The 18,986-nt window shown below is 34.3% G+C and overlaps 1 protein-coding gene across 1 annotated transcript in view; it reads left to right on the top strand.

Annotated features, from left to right (window-relative positions):
• The window catches only part of MUC19 (mucin 19, oligomeric), a 211,467-nt gene that overhangs the window by 30,273 nt on the left and 162,208 nt on the right, over positions 1-18,986 (top strand). The window contains 13 exon segments of the mRNA XM_033223489.1: positions 1,403-1,453; positions 2,469-2,528; positions 3,514-3,742; positions 4,523-4,640; positions 5,158-5,218; positions 5,421-5,518; positions 9,640-9,850; positions 10,621-10,746; positions 11,216-11,339; positions 14,416-14,551; positions 16,182-16,274; positions 16,943-17,027; positions 17,907-18,044. Coding sequence (XP_033079380.1) covers positions 1,403-1,453; positions 2,469-2,528; positions 3,514-3,742; positions 4,523-4,640; positions 5,158-5,218; positions 5,421-5,518; positions 9,640-9,850; positions 10,621-10,746; positions 11,216-11,339; positions 14,416-14,551; positions 16,182-16,274; positions 16,943-17,027; positions 17,907-18,044 — 1,530 coding nt within the window.

Below are 18,986 nucleotides of genomic sequence, written 5' to 3'. Positions count from 1 at the left end.
GAGTCAGTTGAAGAGATAAAGTAGCAGCTGAACTGTTGGTCTCAAACTTTGTATCCCACATCTGGACTTGGCAGCTTTAGTTTTCTTTGCAAGCCCATTGCTGAGAAGAGTAAGACTTGCATCCACTTTTGAAATCCTTATAAATTTTAATATTTCCACTTAATGAAAACATTCGATTGCATGGTCTTGGAATTTGTAGTAAAAAAATTTTAAAATAATATGTACTCTTGATGCAGAAACTGTTTTGATGCTGTTACCAGGGCTGGAACGTCCTGGGAACCACTAGAGTAGATGACAATAGAACTGGGGACAGTGGATCACTTACAGTAAAATGGAGGTTCTGGAAAATATTCAGGATTCATCTTTAGAATTCAACTTCAGGATTAATATCTTTTTCTTAAAAAGTGAAATGTAATTAGCAAGAGATACAGTGTAGTGTAGTAACGGTTGACCTGACATGGGATTGACTATCAATTAACCTATTCCAAGAAAGGCCTGGTCATACAGAACTAATAATTTTAATTTTGGTTGTTCTTAAACTTTGGTCGTCAATTTTGAAGTCAACACTTCCAAAGAACTAAGAAATTCATTTATTATTTATTGACATGGATTTTTTAAAAATCACAGTTGTTACAAATGGTTTCAAAGACACCTAATTTAGGAACTCCAGCTAGGCTGCCATTAGCTCAGGTATTCAAATTTAGGTTTTCTTCCTGAGAAATGTATTCAGAATAATTACATCTTATGTTTCTTAGTGTGGAGTGGTTACCGATTTGATGATTTCTTTTTTTTTTTTTTTGGCTATTTGGATGTTAGATTTTAACTGCTTTGATTTTTCCATGTGAGATAGACTTTATTAAGTAGTGTTATTTTTGGTAATGTTTCTAATGGCAGTAAATCTGGTGGCTTTGCAATGGGAAGTCTGAATCTCTTGACATTAATGAAGGTGTCAGTTCATTTACATTAGTGTTTTTCATATTTCTAGTTTCTGTGAGTGCAGAATCTTTTGTTTAATTGACCTCTTGAAATAGTACCCAGGTTTCCTAAAAGTAAAACAATTCAGAATGGGAAATAGTTTGGTTGACAGTGGGATAGGAGACCTAGAACCTTGTCTAATGAACTTTTTTCTCTTACCCTTGACAAGTTTTAAGACAAATAATCTAGAAAAAAATTGATTTGGTGTCAGTTAATTTAGAGGCAAGGCATTTAATTTTCTTGCCCCAGCAAAGTTTTGAGTTGACATTTTTTTTTTTTTCTTGTACAGCCTTACATGGTCTTAGTCTGCTAGCATTAGCATTGCTGGACTAGGATCTATGATCTATCCACCAGATTTTCTTTAAAAATCACTTTACCAAGTAAAATTATACACATAAAATAGCTTAATTATTTTGTATTGAAATAGGTGTCACAAACTCGTCTGAATACAGTACATCTGGACCACTCAATACTCCAGGTAATCTGATTTATGACTTTGGGTGTTTAAAAAGATACACATACACACACACATACATACACTTACAATGTTGTAATGTTCTGCTGGTTATTGATTTACTAGGACTTGATACTTTTTTTTCTCATATTGAGCTCTTAAGTGCTACTTCTCTTTGGATACTAAAGTTTAGATGGCCAACTAAGTATTTGAAACAATTTCATGAATAAGAGAGATTAAACCACATTTTAAGGGAATTTGAATAAAACATATTACAACTCCTTTACTATTTTAGACATAGTATTTTTAAAATGCCTTCATAAACAAATTAGGAGTTCAATCTATTTCCACTCAGTCTGAGTAAATACAACCTGTAGTAAAGAGAAGAAACTTCAAGATAGATGATAAAGAGCATTTTGGAAAAGAGTTTAAAATTCTATCAAAACATCCACTTTTGTTATTGTTGTTGCTTGTTTTTAGGCCTTACCCTATGATTGAATATAAATTTACTTGGTTACATAACAGGGTCATTAGATATAAACAATCATGGGAAATGTAAAGTTTTAAAATATACAGATTTTTCCCTGTGAGTGGGAGAATTGACTTTTCCTCATATATAGATAAATTATTAGTATTAGATAATAGACTGATTGACTAAAATGTACCTCTGTCCTATTTGTGCCACAGCTCCTGATAAAAATGAACATGTAATGTTTTATTTCTAAAGTTGAAAAATATTTCTGTAAGGGGTGCAGCATATGTTAGTAATTGTACAGGACCCCAAATACATAAGCTCTTAATGATTCGTGAACATACTGAAGAAGTGTGGACTGCAGAGTTAATCATGTATGTGACTTTGGCAAGTCCCAGTTCTCACAGAGTTATCCATTATATATGTTATATAATATACAGTATAAAAAATTCATTGATGGCCTTCAATGCCAACTTTTAAGTTCCCATGTAGACGTTCCAATATCTTGTATATTTAAAATGAATATATGTTTTAACATTGAAATAATCTATGCATTGTGTTGAATAGAAAAAGGATCCCACATTCCAGAAGCAACTCCAAAATACTCAGAAACAAATGCAATTATTGGTAAGTAAAAATGGTTATGATATTCATTCACATATTTATACCCACGCCAGTACCTAATGAGATCACAGAAACAAATTTACAAAATTTGAAACTAGTTTTGTTTATTTATTTATTTACAAGGTCTCACTCTGTCATCCAGGCTGGAGGGCAGTGGTGAAATCATAGCTCTCTGTAACCTCTGACTCCTGGGCTCAAGCAATCCTCCTGCCTTAGCCTCCTGGGTAACTGAGACTATAGGAAGGCACCACCATGCCTGGATATTCCTTTTCCTTGGTAGAGGCAGAGTCTTGTTATGTTGCCCAGTCAGGTCTTGAACTTCTGGCCTCGAATGATCCTCCCACCTCAGCTTTCCAAAATGCTGAAATGATGGGCATGAGCCACTGTGCACAACCTGAAACTAGTTTTAAAAATGTCCGCGTCATCTGTCTGTTTAATCATTGTATGTTTGAATGATACCACATTTGTACTATTTTTTCTCCAGAAAACATGTATACACACACACACACATATATATGCATATATCTATACACAGTCATATATCCACACATTTATATGTATAGAGATAAATGATGTAATTCTTTACCGTCATTCAATATAAATGGGACTTCATTCAGACTTAGAAAAACTATCTCTACCAAAAAAGCAAAGCAAGAAATCATACAAACCACTGCTTCCTTCCATATATTCCATCCATATTAGAGACAATTTTTGTTTTCCTATGGGAAGCAAGATGTTTTCAATCTTGCTTTATTTTAGCTGGAATAGCCAACTTAGGGTACACTAAAGAAGTACTCATGTACTAGTTTTAGTGAGTCTTTGCAGTAGTGAAAGAAAGCAAGCACTGATTTAAGGTGGTGGCTCTGAGAATTGAATCTTTCAGTGATTTTATTTCCCTTAGGACAAAAATGCTTTAAAACAGACCTAGAAGGTGTGCTAATTGTTCTAAATAATTATGTACATAATTATTCCTCTGAATATTTTGTAGGTGAAGCATCTACCTGGAGCAAAGGAGCATATAAATCTTTCAATGGCCGCATCTTTTTGTTCGAATCTTCATGCCCGTACACTTTCTGCCGTCACTGCGTTGAATCTGGAGGGGATTTCAATATTGAAATCAAACGAAACAATGATAGTGAGACTGAAAAAATAACAGTTCTAATTGACAATAACGACATCTCTATTTTTGGTGACACCATTTTAGTTAATGGAGAAAGGTAAATACCGTAGTGTTTTGGGTAAATGATATAAAATTATTTAAAGTGACCTGAGCAAAAAAAGAAAAAAAAGAAAAGAAAAAGACAAAAAGGGAGATGATACTTTCTTCCCATTTTGATGCTCATATTGATATTTTAATTGATTATTGGCCAAGAGTTTGATAAATGTGTAAGACTTTGACATATTTGGGATTGTAAGACATTGTATTTATTCCTATAACAAGACGGAAAAAAAATTCTGTTGTTTGAGTATACTGACTATCTAGATTATGGGAAATGTGTGTATTCAACAAATCTGATTACTTTGTTGAACGTCTCAGGATATTTCAGTTTTCATTTGCAAGTTTAGCAACAAGTATAAATTTAAGATTTCATAAGTTAAAAATTGAGGAAGTTAAAACTCTTAGTCCATGATTTTTAGAGGGAGCAATTCAGATTTGGAAGGGATGACATATTTGAATACTTTCCAGAATAAGAAAATGAGGCATGATATTCTACTTGGGAACATTTCAAGTTATTTTTCTCTGACACCAAACCAATGTTTCATCCTGTTAATTTCTCCAGAGCGCCAAGGATCTATTAGTTGTTTTTTAGAAGTTCTTCCAGTGTTCAAAAAAGCCAGTTTCTCTTTTTCTGAATTGATAAAAAAATTTTAATATTTACCAGCAAGTATTCCATCTATAGGATACTAAATTGTTGGGTGGCATGAATTATCAGAAAACATATTATAATAGTATAATTCTTACCTTTTTACATATACTTGTATTTTATATTTTTCAGCATACAGATACCATATAACAATAAGTTGATTCACATTAAAAAATATGGAGAATATAATGTTCTGAATAGCCGTAGAGGAATCCTGACTTTAATGTGGGACAAAAATAACAAGCTCTCAGTAAGTCTATCTATGATTTGCATGTAATCCTGTGCTTTTTGTCCTTTAGTTAAGTTACAAAAACAATACGTTATTAGGGAAGTAAGAGCTAAGGCTTACTGAGAAATCTCTATTATTAGTCATTATACTAAACATTATCTCATTTAGTATTCAAAACATCTTAAAATACATGCTATAAATAATCATATTTTGCAGATGATGAAACTCAGGAAATGCAAAGTAAAAAAAGTTATTAGGTTGGTGCAAAATTAATTGCAGTTTTGACTGTTACTTTGAAATGGCAAATACCACAATTACTTTTGCACCAAATAATATTTTCATACACATAGTAAATGGTGGAGTTAGGACCTATTCAAATTCCAGAACCAGGTCCTTAAGAAAAAGCCCTTTAACACCTCTAAGTAAGCAGCTTAGATAGAATTGAATTTGAGGAGACATGGCCCTTTGGTTTGGGTACATTTTGTTTTGAGATGTGTTTAACATTTCATGAACATATACATGTAATTTATTTTTAAAGCTCACTCTTCACAAGCAGTATCCAACTTGTGGTCTTTGTGGTAACTTCAACAGCACTCCAGGTAACATTCCAATATATCATTCCTCAGAACATGCTTTCCAAAATGAAACTAAAAACTCAAATCATTTTTCAATTTTGCCTTTGTCTAAAGAATGAGAACTTGTTAAAATGAAAAAATTTTACATTGCCAAGTCCATATGTAGCTTGAAAATAATGCACACATAAAAAGAATAACTTAAACTAAACAATGCTTTCTTTTTAAGGGGAAGATATTAATGAGCATATTGCCAATAGTAAAATTCCTGGTGATTGTCCCAATGCTGTGGGTAAAAGCTATGAAGTTTGTGAAGATGGAATACAGGTAAGAAATTTATATTTCATTGTGTAGCAAATTCTAGCAATAGTTCCCTTGGTTTCTTTTTTAAAATAAACATTGTTGTGTATATTTAGGGTACACAAAATGTGTACATGTTTGTCTGGTATGTGATACACATGGATAGTAAAATATTTACTATAGGGAAGCAAATTAACATATCCATCATCTCCTCTGAAAGATACTTCAACTTTTTTTTGTTGGTTTGTTTGTTTCTGTGGTAAGAGCAGCTGAAATCTGCTCATTTAGCATGAATCCCAGATACAGTACAATCTTATTACTTACAGTCTTCAGATTGTACATTAGATCTCAAGACTCTCCCAGCCCCTGTAACCATTGTTTTGTTCTCTATTTCTATAGACTTAATTTTTTAAAAAAGATTACACATATAGGTGAGGTCATGCAACATCTTTCTTCCTGTTTCTGGCTTATTTCACTCATATAATGTCATCCATGCTTATCCATGCTATGATAAATGGCAAGATCTTGTTGTTTTTTAGGGCTGAATAATATTCCATTGTGCATATATGAGCCACAGTTTCTTTATCCATTTGTTTATTTGTGAACACTTGGGTTGTTTCCATGTCTTAGTTATTATGATTAATGCTGCAATGAACACAGGAGTGTAAATATCTTTACAAGGTGGTATTTCATTTCCTTTGGATATATGCCCAAAAGAGTGATTGCTGGGTCATATAGTAGTTCCATTTTTTTTTTTTTTGAGACAGTGTCTCACTCTGTCGCCCAGGCTGGAGTGCAGTGGCATGATCTCTGCTCACTGCAACCTTCGCCTTCCTAGTTCAAGGAATTCTCTTGCTTCAGCCTCCCGAGTAGCTAAGGTTAGAGGTGCATATCACCAGGCCTGGCTAATTTTTGTATTTTTTGTAGAGATGGGGTTTCACCATGTTGGCCAGGCTGGTCTCAAACTCCTGACCTCCAGTGATCTGCCCTCCTTGGCATCCCAAAGTGCTGGGATTACAGGTGTGAGCCACAGCGCCTGGTGGGTAGTTCTATTTGTAATCTCTTTAGAAACCTCCATGTTGTTTTTCATGATGGCTGTACCAATCTACATTTCCACCAACAGTGTGTAAGCCTTGCCTTTTCTCCACACTCTTGCCAGCTCTATTATCTTTTAACTTTTTGATAATAGCCATCCTAACAGGTGTGAAGTGATAGCTCTTGGTGGTTTTGAGCTGCATTTCCCTGACGATTAATGATGTTGAGCACCTTTCATATACCTGTCGGCCATTTGTATGTCTTCTTTTGAGAAATGTCTATTTAAGTCTTTCACCGATTTTTAAATTGGGTTATTCCTTTTTCCACTTTTGAGTTTTATATGTTCTATATAAATTTTGGATATTAATCCTCAATCAGATATATGGTTTACAATTTCAACCCTAATTTTTAGGCTACGCTTTAATTTTGTTAATTGTTTCATTGCTATGCAGAAGCACTGTTTTGATGCAGTCCCACTTGTTTATTTTTGCTTTTGTGGCCTGAGCTTTTGGTGTGATATCCAAAACATCACTGCCAAGGCCAATGTGCAGGACCTTTTCTCCTATGTTCCTTTTGAGATTTTATATTTTCTGGTCTTAAATTTAGGTCTTTGATTAATTTTGAATTGATTTTTGTGTATGGTATAATATATGGGTTTAATTTTATTCTTTTATGTATTGAAAACCAGTTTTTTCAGCACCATTTAGTGAAGAACCCATCCTTTCCACCATTGTGTCTTCTTTGTGTCTTTGTGAAAGATAGTTGGCAGTGTATGTTTGGATTTATTTCTGGGTTCTCTATTCTGTTCCACTGGTCTGTGTGTCTGTATTTACGCCATTATTACGCTGTTTTTATTGACATGGCTTTGTAACCCTTGGTTCCAATTTAAGCCCTTGGTTCCATATTCTCCTAAGCACTCGTATCTTCTTCTTAGAATTCTGCAACTACTTCCTCCCCAATGTTCCTATTTTCTGTTTTTCAGCTTTGGTCTAGCTGTACATGCCAAAATAATTTCCCCCCAAATATTATAATATTTGCCATATATTAGTGTAACAATTATAATTTCCTTTGCATAGTGTTTTAGTTTGTCTGTATGGAAACTGACATGCTTCACCTTTCCACTATCGTCTCTTGATGGGTACTGTCTTGATTCCTCTCTTAGAGTTTGGAAATCCATGTACTATGTCCCGCTCCCTTACTTTTGCCCCAGATATCCTTTCTGAATTGTCATCCCTCATATCTTTTACTTTCTTTTTGAGAAAGTTACAGATAATATTTTTGACAACAGCATTTGCAGATAGTTACCATTTACTTTGTGGATTTTCTGCACTAATGTAAGCTATTATGTTGAATTTGATTGACTGCATCCATTTGGTGACTGAATGAATGTTCACACATTCCTATTTCAACTAGACTAGAATTCTCAAGATCAAGAAATGTGTGGATAGCATTAATAAAATATATTTTTGTTTTATTGAAAAAGTGTGTTGCAATTATAGCCATCCTGTCATCTTACAGCAAAGCAAATTACACCATGGCATTATACAAGATCATCTACCATCTTCGTTGTGAAATCTTACTTGATCTTTGCAGTTGGAATTGCTTTCTCTTTCTTTTGTTACCTTATGGCTCTCATTGGTACTTATAATAAGATACCATCTATAAAAATTGCCCAAGTTTTTCTCATATGTTCCCTATAAAATTAGATGTTCCATGATAATAGGGATTATGCATTGTGGTAGTTGCATAATCTGTTGAAAACTTATTCCTTGTTGCTCAAAAGTGTTAGTTAAATGATTACATCAATTTACATTCAAACCAATGTATATTTACTAAGGACCAACTTATGTGCAAGATACTGTGTTAAACCCAGAGCATAAAAAGTCGTATTTCTTACTCTAGAGAAATCTGTAATATAGTGAGAAAAATGTACAAAAAATAATAGATGAAGAGTAATATTTGAAGATTTTATTTCACTTAATTTTATACGTCATTTGGAGAACGTTATCAGCCTGCCTCCAGCCTAATTGGTACAAATTGTACACTTGGGCTGGGCGCGGTGGCTTACACCTGTAATCCCAGGACTTTGGGAGGCCAAGGCGGGTGAATCACAAGGTCAGGAGTTCAAGGCCAGCCTGGCCAACATGGTAAAACCCTGTCTATACTAAAAACACAAAAAATTAGCTGGGCGTGGTGGTGGGTGCCTGTAATCCCAGCTACTTGGGAGGCTGAGGCAGGAGAATTGCTTGAACCAGGAAATGGAGGTTGCAGTGAGCCGAGGTCACGCCACTGCACTCCAGCCCTGGAGACAGTGCGAAACTCCATCTCAAAAATAAGAATAATTTAAAAAATTGTACATTTGTTCTACAGTAGCTTTTTTGTTTCTCTAAAAATAAACAAATTGTTAAAATAGAAAACAGCTATATGGTGGTTGAACTGTGTTGAAATTTGAGCTTTTTTTCATTCAATAATACACGTCATTACTTCCTTTACTGAAACAGAACAAATATGTTGTTCCCAGAGCAAATACACATGACTCTGACTAAGAAAGGACAGAGTCACTTTATTTTATGGTCATCTGTTTGATTATAAACTATGAACAGATTAACAGTTAAAGGGACAATATCCCTTCTGTCTATTATGGTATTCTATCAGGTACCATCCCAGCCTTTGGCATTAATCAGCTCTCTTCTCACCCCTTCCATTTTCTCTGTTCTAAAATTCATGTCACCTTTAAAGACAGTTTGGATAAGTTTAAGTACAATAAATTTTGAAGTCATTACATAGCAATCCAAGATGCCAAGTATCCAGAAGTATTATCTTGGGAGTCACTTTACCAGCTATAATACTTCAAAAACCTCAATTTCAACCAACGTCATTATACAACAATCCAAAATGCCAAGAATCCAACAGTATTCATTTTAGGAGTCATTTAACCAACTATAATACTTCAAACAGCATCCAAGAACTTTCCTTGTCAAAGCTACAGGATATGATGCAAAACAAAAACAAAAACAAAAACTTCTGTATTTATGCTTTAAAAATTCATCTTACTGCCCATTTTTCTTACTTTTATTGCCCATTTTAATAAACTATCATGCTTTATTTTGTAGCACTGTAACAAAGTTATTGGAACCTACTTTGAGAAATGTGGAAAGGTTGCTGCTCTATCCAGTGACTACAAAATGATCTGCATTGATGAATACTGCCAAACTAGAGACAAAACATCTACATGTGACACTTACTCAGAACTGTCCCGCCTCTGTGCCTCAGATGGTCCTGGAACCTTTGAATCCTGGCGAAGCGATTCCGATGTGGTTTGTGGTAGGTTTTTACCTTCATTGTAGGTTACAACTCTGTAAGTTTTTACAGTACTTTTTTATTTTTTTCTTATTTATCTTTTTTTTATTATACTTTAAGTTCTAGGGTACATGTGCACAACATGCAGGTTTGATACATAGGTATATAGTACTTTAAAGTTAAGCTGTATTGCAATGTAATCTCAAATGATTCTAAGCCCTGGAAGGGGATCGTAGAGATGATGAAGTCTTGTTTGTCACATATACTTAGAAGGAAACAGATTTGTTTAGGTGATGTGACTCGCCTCAAGTTGCAGTGCTTTGTGTTAAGATCTTAATTTAAAATGTTGTACTTGTTACAATCAGTAAAAGTCACGGAAAACCACGAGTCAGTTCTGTAGAAAATAACTGGACAGTTTATCAAATGTATACTGATTAGTACTATCATTTTTCAAAAAGATTAATAAAAAATGTAAATATGAGCTTCATATACAAACATACTTTCCACATATGCTTAAGTCAATCCTCATAATACAAGTAGAATATAAATTTCAACTTCAGATGAAATGAAATTACAGAAAAAATATATTTCCTCTAAATTAAATATTGTTTCATAAAATAATGCACAGGAAATTGGCATAATTGAGTCGTATTGAGTATCTTTAAAGAGTGACTTCTACCTTGTAACTCAGACTCAAAGAGTTCCATTTGAGAAGCTCCTCCTTAGAAGAGTGTGTATTTATTATATTTAGTTTCCTCGAATATCCGTGTCTACATATTTTTATATTTCTTCAGAAACACAGAGATGTCCAGAAGAACAACATATCTACAAAGAATGTGGACCCTCCAACCCTGCAACTTGTTCTAATGTGGCTCCTTTTCAAGACAGTGACTGTGTGAGTGGCTGCACCTGCCCAGAAGGTAGTACACCAATGAGAGTATTTACACTAAAACAAAACAAAAGCTAAAAAGAAAGTGGGACTCAAGTCATGTCAGAGTGATATCTTATTTATAGCATGACATTCCAACAATTTAACTGTTTCTAATATATTCTCTTAGCAAACTGCAGAGGAGAGTTAGAATTTTAAAGCTAATGTGTATTTCCATCTCTACAATAACTGAGGGCTTCTGTATTCCACAGAATATGCTGTAGTCCCAAATTGAGTGCAATGGGACTGTGCACCGTGTAGCAGTAACTCAGACTGAGAAAATTGTTTTCTATCCTCTTGCCAGTTCTCAAATTAGGAGTAATTGCTTTAACAAGAGATTATCATTTTCAGTGCATGTTACACTTGAAAGAATTATCTCAAGAGTGATTTCACAATACATTGCTGAACAATTTATTGATGTTTGTAGAGTTTTGAGGTCAGCTTTATACAATGTGTTCTAGGTTATCTGTTGGATGATATTGGAGAGAAAGGAGAATGTGTATTAAAAGCTGAATGTCCCTGTGAATCCAGTGGAAACGTGTATCAGCCAGGAGAAGTCCGAGAAGGTCCTTGTGGTTCTCAGTGGTACGTGTGTGCTTTTTGTTCACATATTATTGATGGTAAAATAATACCAATATTTTTACATAATTTGAAAGATTCCTAAATGCACCCTTAAAATAAACTTTTAAGAAATCAAAAGCAATATCACTGCATTTTCTGTGTTGTTGGTGTTTTGTTTTTAGACTCAGTGTGTTTTTTATTATAAAATATGTGATCTTTCTGTGTACCTTTAGAAGATAATGCTCACTAACAGAAACAGTGTTTTCAATAGTAAACCACTTGGTAGTTGCAAATACAGAGCAAAGTATAGTATAAGATTTTGGTTATAATAATGAAACAATAGTGATGCTAATTCTGCCAAGAATATTTAATAAAACGTACAGTTAGAAAGAGCCAAATACTTTTCAAATAGTTTTTATATGTGGCCTAGATTGGTGAAGATGAATAATATATCTATTCAGCAGTAAATTTTAATGTACCAAAAGTTATTGTATATTATTTCACTATTAATTGAATACTCAGCTTGAGTCTTCCTTCTAAGTTCTACAACAATGTAATGACCATTGAGATTTCCCCATTCTTCATTATGGCTTTTCTCTGAAGCTCTAAATTTCTGCAATACTATAAAATACTTTCCTTTTTTTTTTTTATTATACTTTAAGTTCTAGGGTACATGTGCACAACATACAGGTTTGTTACATATGTATACATGAGCCATCTTGGTGTGCTGCACCCATTAACTTGTCATTTACGTTAGGTGTATATCCTAATGCTATCCCTCCCCCCTACTCCCTCCCTACAATAGGACCCAGTGTGTGATGTTCCCCTTCCTGTGTCCAGGTGATCTCATTGCTCAATTCCCACCTAGGAGCGAGAACATGCGGTATTTGGTTTTCTGTTCTTGCAATAGTTTGCTGAGAATGATGGTTTCTAGCTGCATCCATGTCCCTACAGAGGACATGAACTCATCCTTTTTTATGACTGCATAGTATTCCATGGTGTATATGTGCCACATTTTCTTAATCCAGTCTGTCACTGATGAACATTTGGGTTGGTTCCAAGTCTTTGCTATTGTGAATAGTGCCACGATAAGCATATGTGTGCATGTGTCTTTATAGCAGCATGACTTATAATCCTTTGGGTATATCCCCAGTAATGGGATGGCTGGGTCAAATGGTATTTCTAGTTCTAGGTCCTTGAGGAATTGCCACTCTGTTTTCCACAATGGCTGAACTAGTTTACAATCCCACCAACAGTGTAAAAGTGTTCCTGTTTCTCCACATCCTCTCCAGCACCTGTTGTTTCCTGATTTTTTAATGATTGCCATTCTAACTGGTGTGAGATGGTATCTCATTGTGGTTTTGATTTGCATTTCTCTGATGGCCAGTGATGATGAGCATTTTTTCATGTGTCTGTTGGCTGTATGAATGTCTTCTTTTGAGAAGTGTCTGTTCATATCCTTTCCCCACTTTTTGATGGGGTTGTTTGTTTTTTTCTTGTAAATTTAATTGAGTTCTTTGTAGGTTCTGGATATTAGCCCTTTGTCAGATGAGTAGATTGCAAAAATTTTCTCCCATTCTGTAGGTTGCCTGTTCACTCCGATGGTAGTTTCTTTTGCTGTGCAGAAGCTCTTTAGTTTAATTAGATCCCATTTGTCAATTTTGGTTTTTGTTGCCATTGCTTTTGGTGTTTTAGACATGAAGTCCTTGCCCATGCCTATGTCTTGAATGGTATTACCTAGGTTTTCTTCTATGGTTTTTATGGTATTAGGTCTAACATTTAAGTCTCTAATCCATCTTGAATTAATTTTCATATAAGGAGTAAGGAAAGAATCCAGTTTCAGCTTTCTACTTATGGCTAGCCAATTTTCCCAGCACCATTTATTCAATAGGGAATCCTTTGCCCATTTCTTGTTTTTGTCAGGTGTGTGTCAAAGATCAGATGTCTGTAGATGTGTGGTGTTATTTCTGAGGACTCTGTTCTGTTCCATTGGTCTATATCTCTGTTTTGGTACCAGTTCCATGCTGTTTTGGTTACTGTAGCCTTGTAGTATAATTTGAAGTCAGGTAGCGTGACGCCTCCAGCTTTGTCCTTTTGACTTAGGATTGTCTTGGCAATGCGGGCTCTTTTTTGGTTCCATATGAACTTTAAAGCAGTTTTTTCCAGTTCTGTGAAGAAAGTCATTGGTAGCTTGATGGGGATGGCATTGAATCTATAAATTACCTTGGGCAGTATGGCCATTTTCACAATATTGATTTTCTTCCTTTTCCTGAAATGTGTTGTGTCTCTGTGGGGACATAATTTGGCTCAATACAGAATGTATTTTCTCTATAAATGGAAAATGTTTTATTTTGGTAGTAATAATCAATATTAATTTATATTATGTTTATATTAATAATTAATTTTAATTTGTATGAAGAATTTTAAATAATAGTAACTATAATTTATTGAATGTTTATAACAGTACTGTTCAAGAGAAATATAATGTAGGCTACAAAAATGATCCACATATATCATTTAACAGTTTTTAGTTGAGAAATTTTTAAAAGACATGAAGAAACAGGTGAAATTAGTTTTAGTCATATATTTTATATAACCCGATATATCTAGAATACTGTTATTTAAACATAAAATTAATACAAAATCAAGTTAGTGAGGAATTTTACAATTTTTTTTCCTATAAGTCTTCAAAATCTGTGTATGTTTTACATTTATAGTGGGTCTCAATTGAGATGAGACACATTCCAAAAGCTCGCTCTATGTATTGTGCAGTGCAATTCTACAATGCGGCTTGTAACAGGTATTTTAACACTGATAATGAACTGTGTTCCATTTTAAAAAATCTCTGAAATCCAGATTATAAGTTTTATATACTTAATCCATGAGAAGTTATCATTATAGTCAAGGCTTCTAAAATATTAGGATACCACCATCAATGAGACGTTTTATTAGAGCTGAGATATTGGGTGGGAAATAAAAATGGTCGAATAAAGCTTAACCAAATGTCTTAACTTGTGATGAATTTTTAGTGTGAAATTTTATTTTAACCATAGAGAAAATACAATTGATAACCCTTAATATAACCATTACATTTTAACAGCACATGCCAAGATGCAAAATGGTCTTGCACTGAAGCATTATGCCCTGGAAGATGTAAGGTGGAAGGAAGTTCCCTTACCACCTTTGATGGTGTTAAGTACAACTTTCCTGGAAACTGCCACTTCCTGGCCATTCACGTATGTAATAGCCTGCAATATTTAAGCAAACTGATATACAAACAAAGCTATTCTTCAACCAATTTAAAACACAGTCTTCACCTTGAATTAGTATTTAAAGAAATAAAAAATGAACAATCCTTCAATTACTGGTTATGTATTTCACTATGTTTTCTATCACATACTGGCACTGATGGTATTACCTGTCAGTAGTAAATTAACATTACCTGTCCTCCTTGGAAATTCCTTGCAAAAAAACAACCTAACAAATAGAACCCTCTTCATTCACTCATAATCATATGAATACACTGGGAATTTATTTCATTCTTCTACTTTTCTTTATGTGTGGTCACTACTGCTTCAAATAAAATAATCTTTTACATTCCATGAAGCATCTTCTGCTTTCATTATTATTTCCTTAAATTTATTTTTAGTTTTTATAATACAACAGTATCACTATGATAGAGGCTATTCTTACATTTACATTCTTTTCAGTACTAAAATTTTAAGTCATTTGAATTTCAATAAAAGAGTGATTCCGTTTTGTAGCTTGTGCTACAAAGAACTAGCAATCTAGTCCACCTGAGAGTTAGTGATTTTATATAATCTTTTTGGTAAGAAATGAAGATGAACAGAATTTTTGAATCCTGAAGTGATAAATGTTGGTTAATATCCTGTAAGCTACAAAATGTAGTTGCTGCTACTAAAAGTCACTCTTCCAAAATAAAGCTTCTCGATTGCCTACCAACATAATCTGCCTTTCCTTCTTCTTCTTCTTTTTTATTTTTTAATTTATTTGAGATGGAGTTTTACTCTTGCCACCCAGGCTGGAGTGCAATAGCTTGATCTCAGCTCACTGTAACCTCTGCCTCCTGGATTCAAGTGATTCTCCTGCCTCAGCCTCCTGGGTAGCTGGGATTACAGGCACCTGCCACCACGCCTGGCTAATTTTTGTATTTTTAGTAGAGACGGGGTTTCACCGTGTTGGCCAGGTTGGTCTCGAACTCCTGACCTCAGGTGATCTGCCCACTTTGGCCTCCCAAAGTGTTAGGACTACAGGTGTGAGCCACTGTGCCAGGACTGCCATTCCTTCTTTTTATGCTCCTCTAAATCCATTAGGATACAGGATGGGGAAAGTAAAAGGGGAAAATGACAAAGCGTAGGGAACATTTGCTTCTTATAGATTACAGATTTCCAGACATTGAAATGAGATCTGGAAGTCCATGTTTGATGTGACTTATATTACAGTTTAACAAATTAAATACCTCTCACATTGGATTTAAATAGACATTGCGAACTGTCCAGAGAAGAAGCAAACTATGTTACTGCTAATTCCTAAGAGTCCTTATGTGGCAGTACATTCCCTTTGGGAAGACAAAAAGTAAAAATAAAATTAAAAAATAATGACTATGAAAATTCAACAATGGTAAACTACATGGATATAGTTTATGCAAGATACTAAGCTCTTGGCCAGTCCTGAGGCTGTACTATGGGCTGAACTAGGTTTCTATTCTTAGAGTACTCTGATTGTAGTAGGAATTGTACATATTTAAAATTCACTCATTGTGAATGAATTACATAGCAATAGCATACCATAAATAGCATTAAATGACATTCTAATAAAAATTTTAATGAAATGTATTTTTTACAGAATGAAGATTGGTCTATTAGTGTTGAGCTCCGTCCGTGCCCAAGTGGTCAGACAGGAACGTGCTTAAATAGCGTTACACTTCTTTTGAATTCTGTAAGTAATCAGCTTCCTAAGGCTTATTCAGAGTCAAATCATAATACTTATTTTATAAATTCAGGATTTTTGAGGTTGAAGAAGAGAAGCTTTACTATGTATACTCAAAGCTTCAGTAAAATTGCATAGAAAATTGATAAAGTCTCTGGAAGTGCCAGCTAGTTACAAAAGTCCTGAAGTATATCAAAATTACCATAGATATAAAATTAATATGTTCATTATGGATCAAATTTATGTGTTCATTGAAATGTTAAACTTTGCAGACCATTTATGAAGGAAGGCAATGGCATTTGTTTAGAGCTTTATTTATTTGGAATTGACATTATAAGTGGAAATAGACCTAAATGGGAAGGGTGGATGAGTAGTTTGGACTTTGACCTTTACAGGCTGTTTAACCTTTGGATACCCAAGTTACCGTTTTGGGTTTCCATTTCTGCGTTCACGTGTTGGGGATGAAGATTTATTTACAATCTGGTACACAGAGTTGGTATGAGAAACAATGAAGCAAAGTGTGCCTTAAAAATGCTTTAAAAATGTCTGTATTTTAGATATTTATTAATTAATCCCATAGCATTAAACATCTTATGACATAAAAATTTGGGTTCATATATTACATTAAAATTAATACTGTAACTTAATATTAACTAACAAAGTGTTTTAAATATTAGTCTGTTCCAGTTGACAAATACATATTCAGCAGTGATGGAACAGTCACAAATGACAAGATAAGAAATCACGGTTATTACTATTCAGGTAAGTTTAATAACAGCATTTTAAAATAAGTGTAAGAGGCAGTCATTTTTTCAGTTTTTTTTTTTTTTTATTCATCATGGATTTTTATTGCATTAATTTTGAATTTTGGGAATGTTCTTTTTTATTTATTTATTTTTTATTTATTTTTATTTTTTATATTTTTTTTATTATACTTTAAGTTCTAGGGTACATGTGCATGACGTTTATATCATGTATAACTCCCCAAAGCAATCCCTCCCTCCTCCCCCCTCCCCATGATAGGCCCCAGTGTGTGATGTTCCCTTTCCCGAGTCCAAGTGATCTCATTGTTCAGTTCCCACCTATGAGTGAGAACATGCGGTGTTTGGTTTTCTCTTCTTGTGATAGTTTGCTAAGAATGATGGTTTCCAGCTGCATCCATGTCCCTACAAAGGATGCAAACTCATCCTTTTTTTTTTTTTTTTTTTTTTTTTTTTTTTTTTTTTTTTTTTTTTTTTTTTGAGACGGAGTCTCGCTCTGCCGCCCAGGCTAGAGTGCGGTGGCCGGATCTCGGCTCACTGCAAGCTCCACCTCCCGGGTTTACGCCATTCTCCTGCCTCAGTCTCCCGAGTAGCTGGGACTACAGGCGCCCGCCACCTCGCCCGGCTAGTTTTTTGTATTTTTTTAGTAGAGACGGGGTTTCACCGTGTTAGCCAGGATGGTCTCGATCTCCTGACCTCGTGATCCGCCCGTCTCGGCCTCCCAAAGTGCTGGGATTACAGGCTTGAGCCACCGCGCCCGGCCAAACTCATCCTTTTTTATGGCTGCATAGTATTCCATGGTGTATATCAAAATATTGAAGTATTTTAAGGAAGTAGGAACTATTGAACATGTAATTAATGTTCTTAATTATTTTAACAGATAAAATACAGATTTTCAACGCATCTTCCTCATATCTTCAAGTAGAAACATACTTTCATGTAAAACTACAAATACAAATTGTTCCTGTGATGCAATTATATGTTTCTATGCCACCCAACCAATTCACAGACACTGTGGGTAAGTCCTCTGGATTAAGTTGTATTCCCAAGGCTGAATATTACCATCACTTATTCTAATTTCTTAATTAGATAATTAATTAATAACACTAAGCCCATAAACCATTTTGACTTAATCTTTCCTTCCACATTGTAGTAAAATAATTCCAACTTACTTGTCATAGTAAAGATGCCTTTACTTATTACAAAATCTATTCCCTAAAGATTTTAACAATTTAAATTTTTAAACATTTTAAATTAAGGCTTTTATTTAAATGAGATTTGATAATATATGTGCTAATGTATCACTTTGCTAGTGTGTGCTACTAAGGCTTTAAACTGTAGTTGAATAAATGAAAATATTATAGATATAAACCTTTTGAAAATCACGGTTCATTTATAAAAGCTACACTGTGACTTGTCTTTCTGGGAGATCATATGGTCATTTCTTTCACTGAGGTTTTCTGTCTTATAAATCAGTTATTAACTACAGCAGTAAATGCTGAGCAAAGCAAACAAAGATTATGGCAAGTGCCACAAAGACTATTACTTAATAAACAGCAGAAGCTTTTGTAACACACCTGTACTTGAGAAGGTAACTTATTTACACAAAGGAATAGATGTAACTCATAGGTCAGAAGGGTCTGGGTTAAAAAGGCAGATAGCACTCAACATGATTCAACTATCCACACAGAAATCATGCAAATGTGAGTCATAAACTCCTACTTAGAAGCACTCTTTCTGTTGGCTCCTCCAAAGAGAGACAAGTTATAGCGACAAATAGGAAAAGACAGTATTCATGGCAAATGGTGTTTCAGTGCTCCTGGAATGCGAATGAAAGGGAATTTGGCTGAAATCTGAAATGCCATGACATTTTGCTTAATGTATGAAGGCTAAACAAGGCATATTCTCAGGTAACTTCTACAGGTTTTCTCTTGGGCAAAGAACTGAATGTGCAATGAGG

Source organism: Trachypithecus francoisi, unplaced genomic scaffold, assembly GCF_009764315.1.
Source record: "Trachypithecus francoisi isolate TF-2019V2 unplaced genomic scaffold, Tfra_2.0 Lachesis_group11, whole genome shotgun sequence".
Taxonomy (NCBI): domain Eukaryota; kingdom Metazoa; phylum Chordata; class Mammalia; order Primates; family Cercopithecidae; genus Trachypithecus; species Trachypithecus francoisi.
The sequence above is the reverse complement of the archived record's forward strand: the minus strand, read 5'-3'. Positions and strand labels throughout refer to the sequence as shown.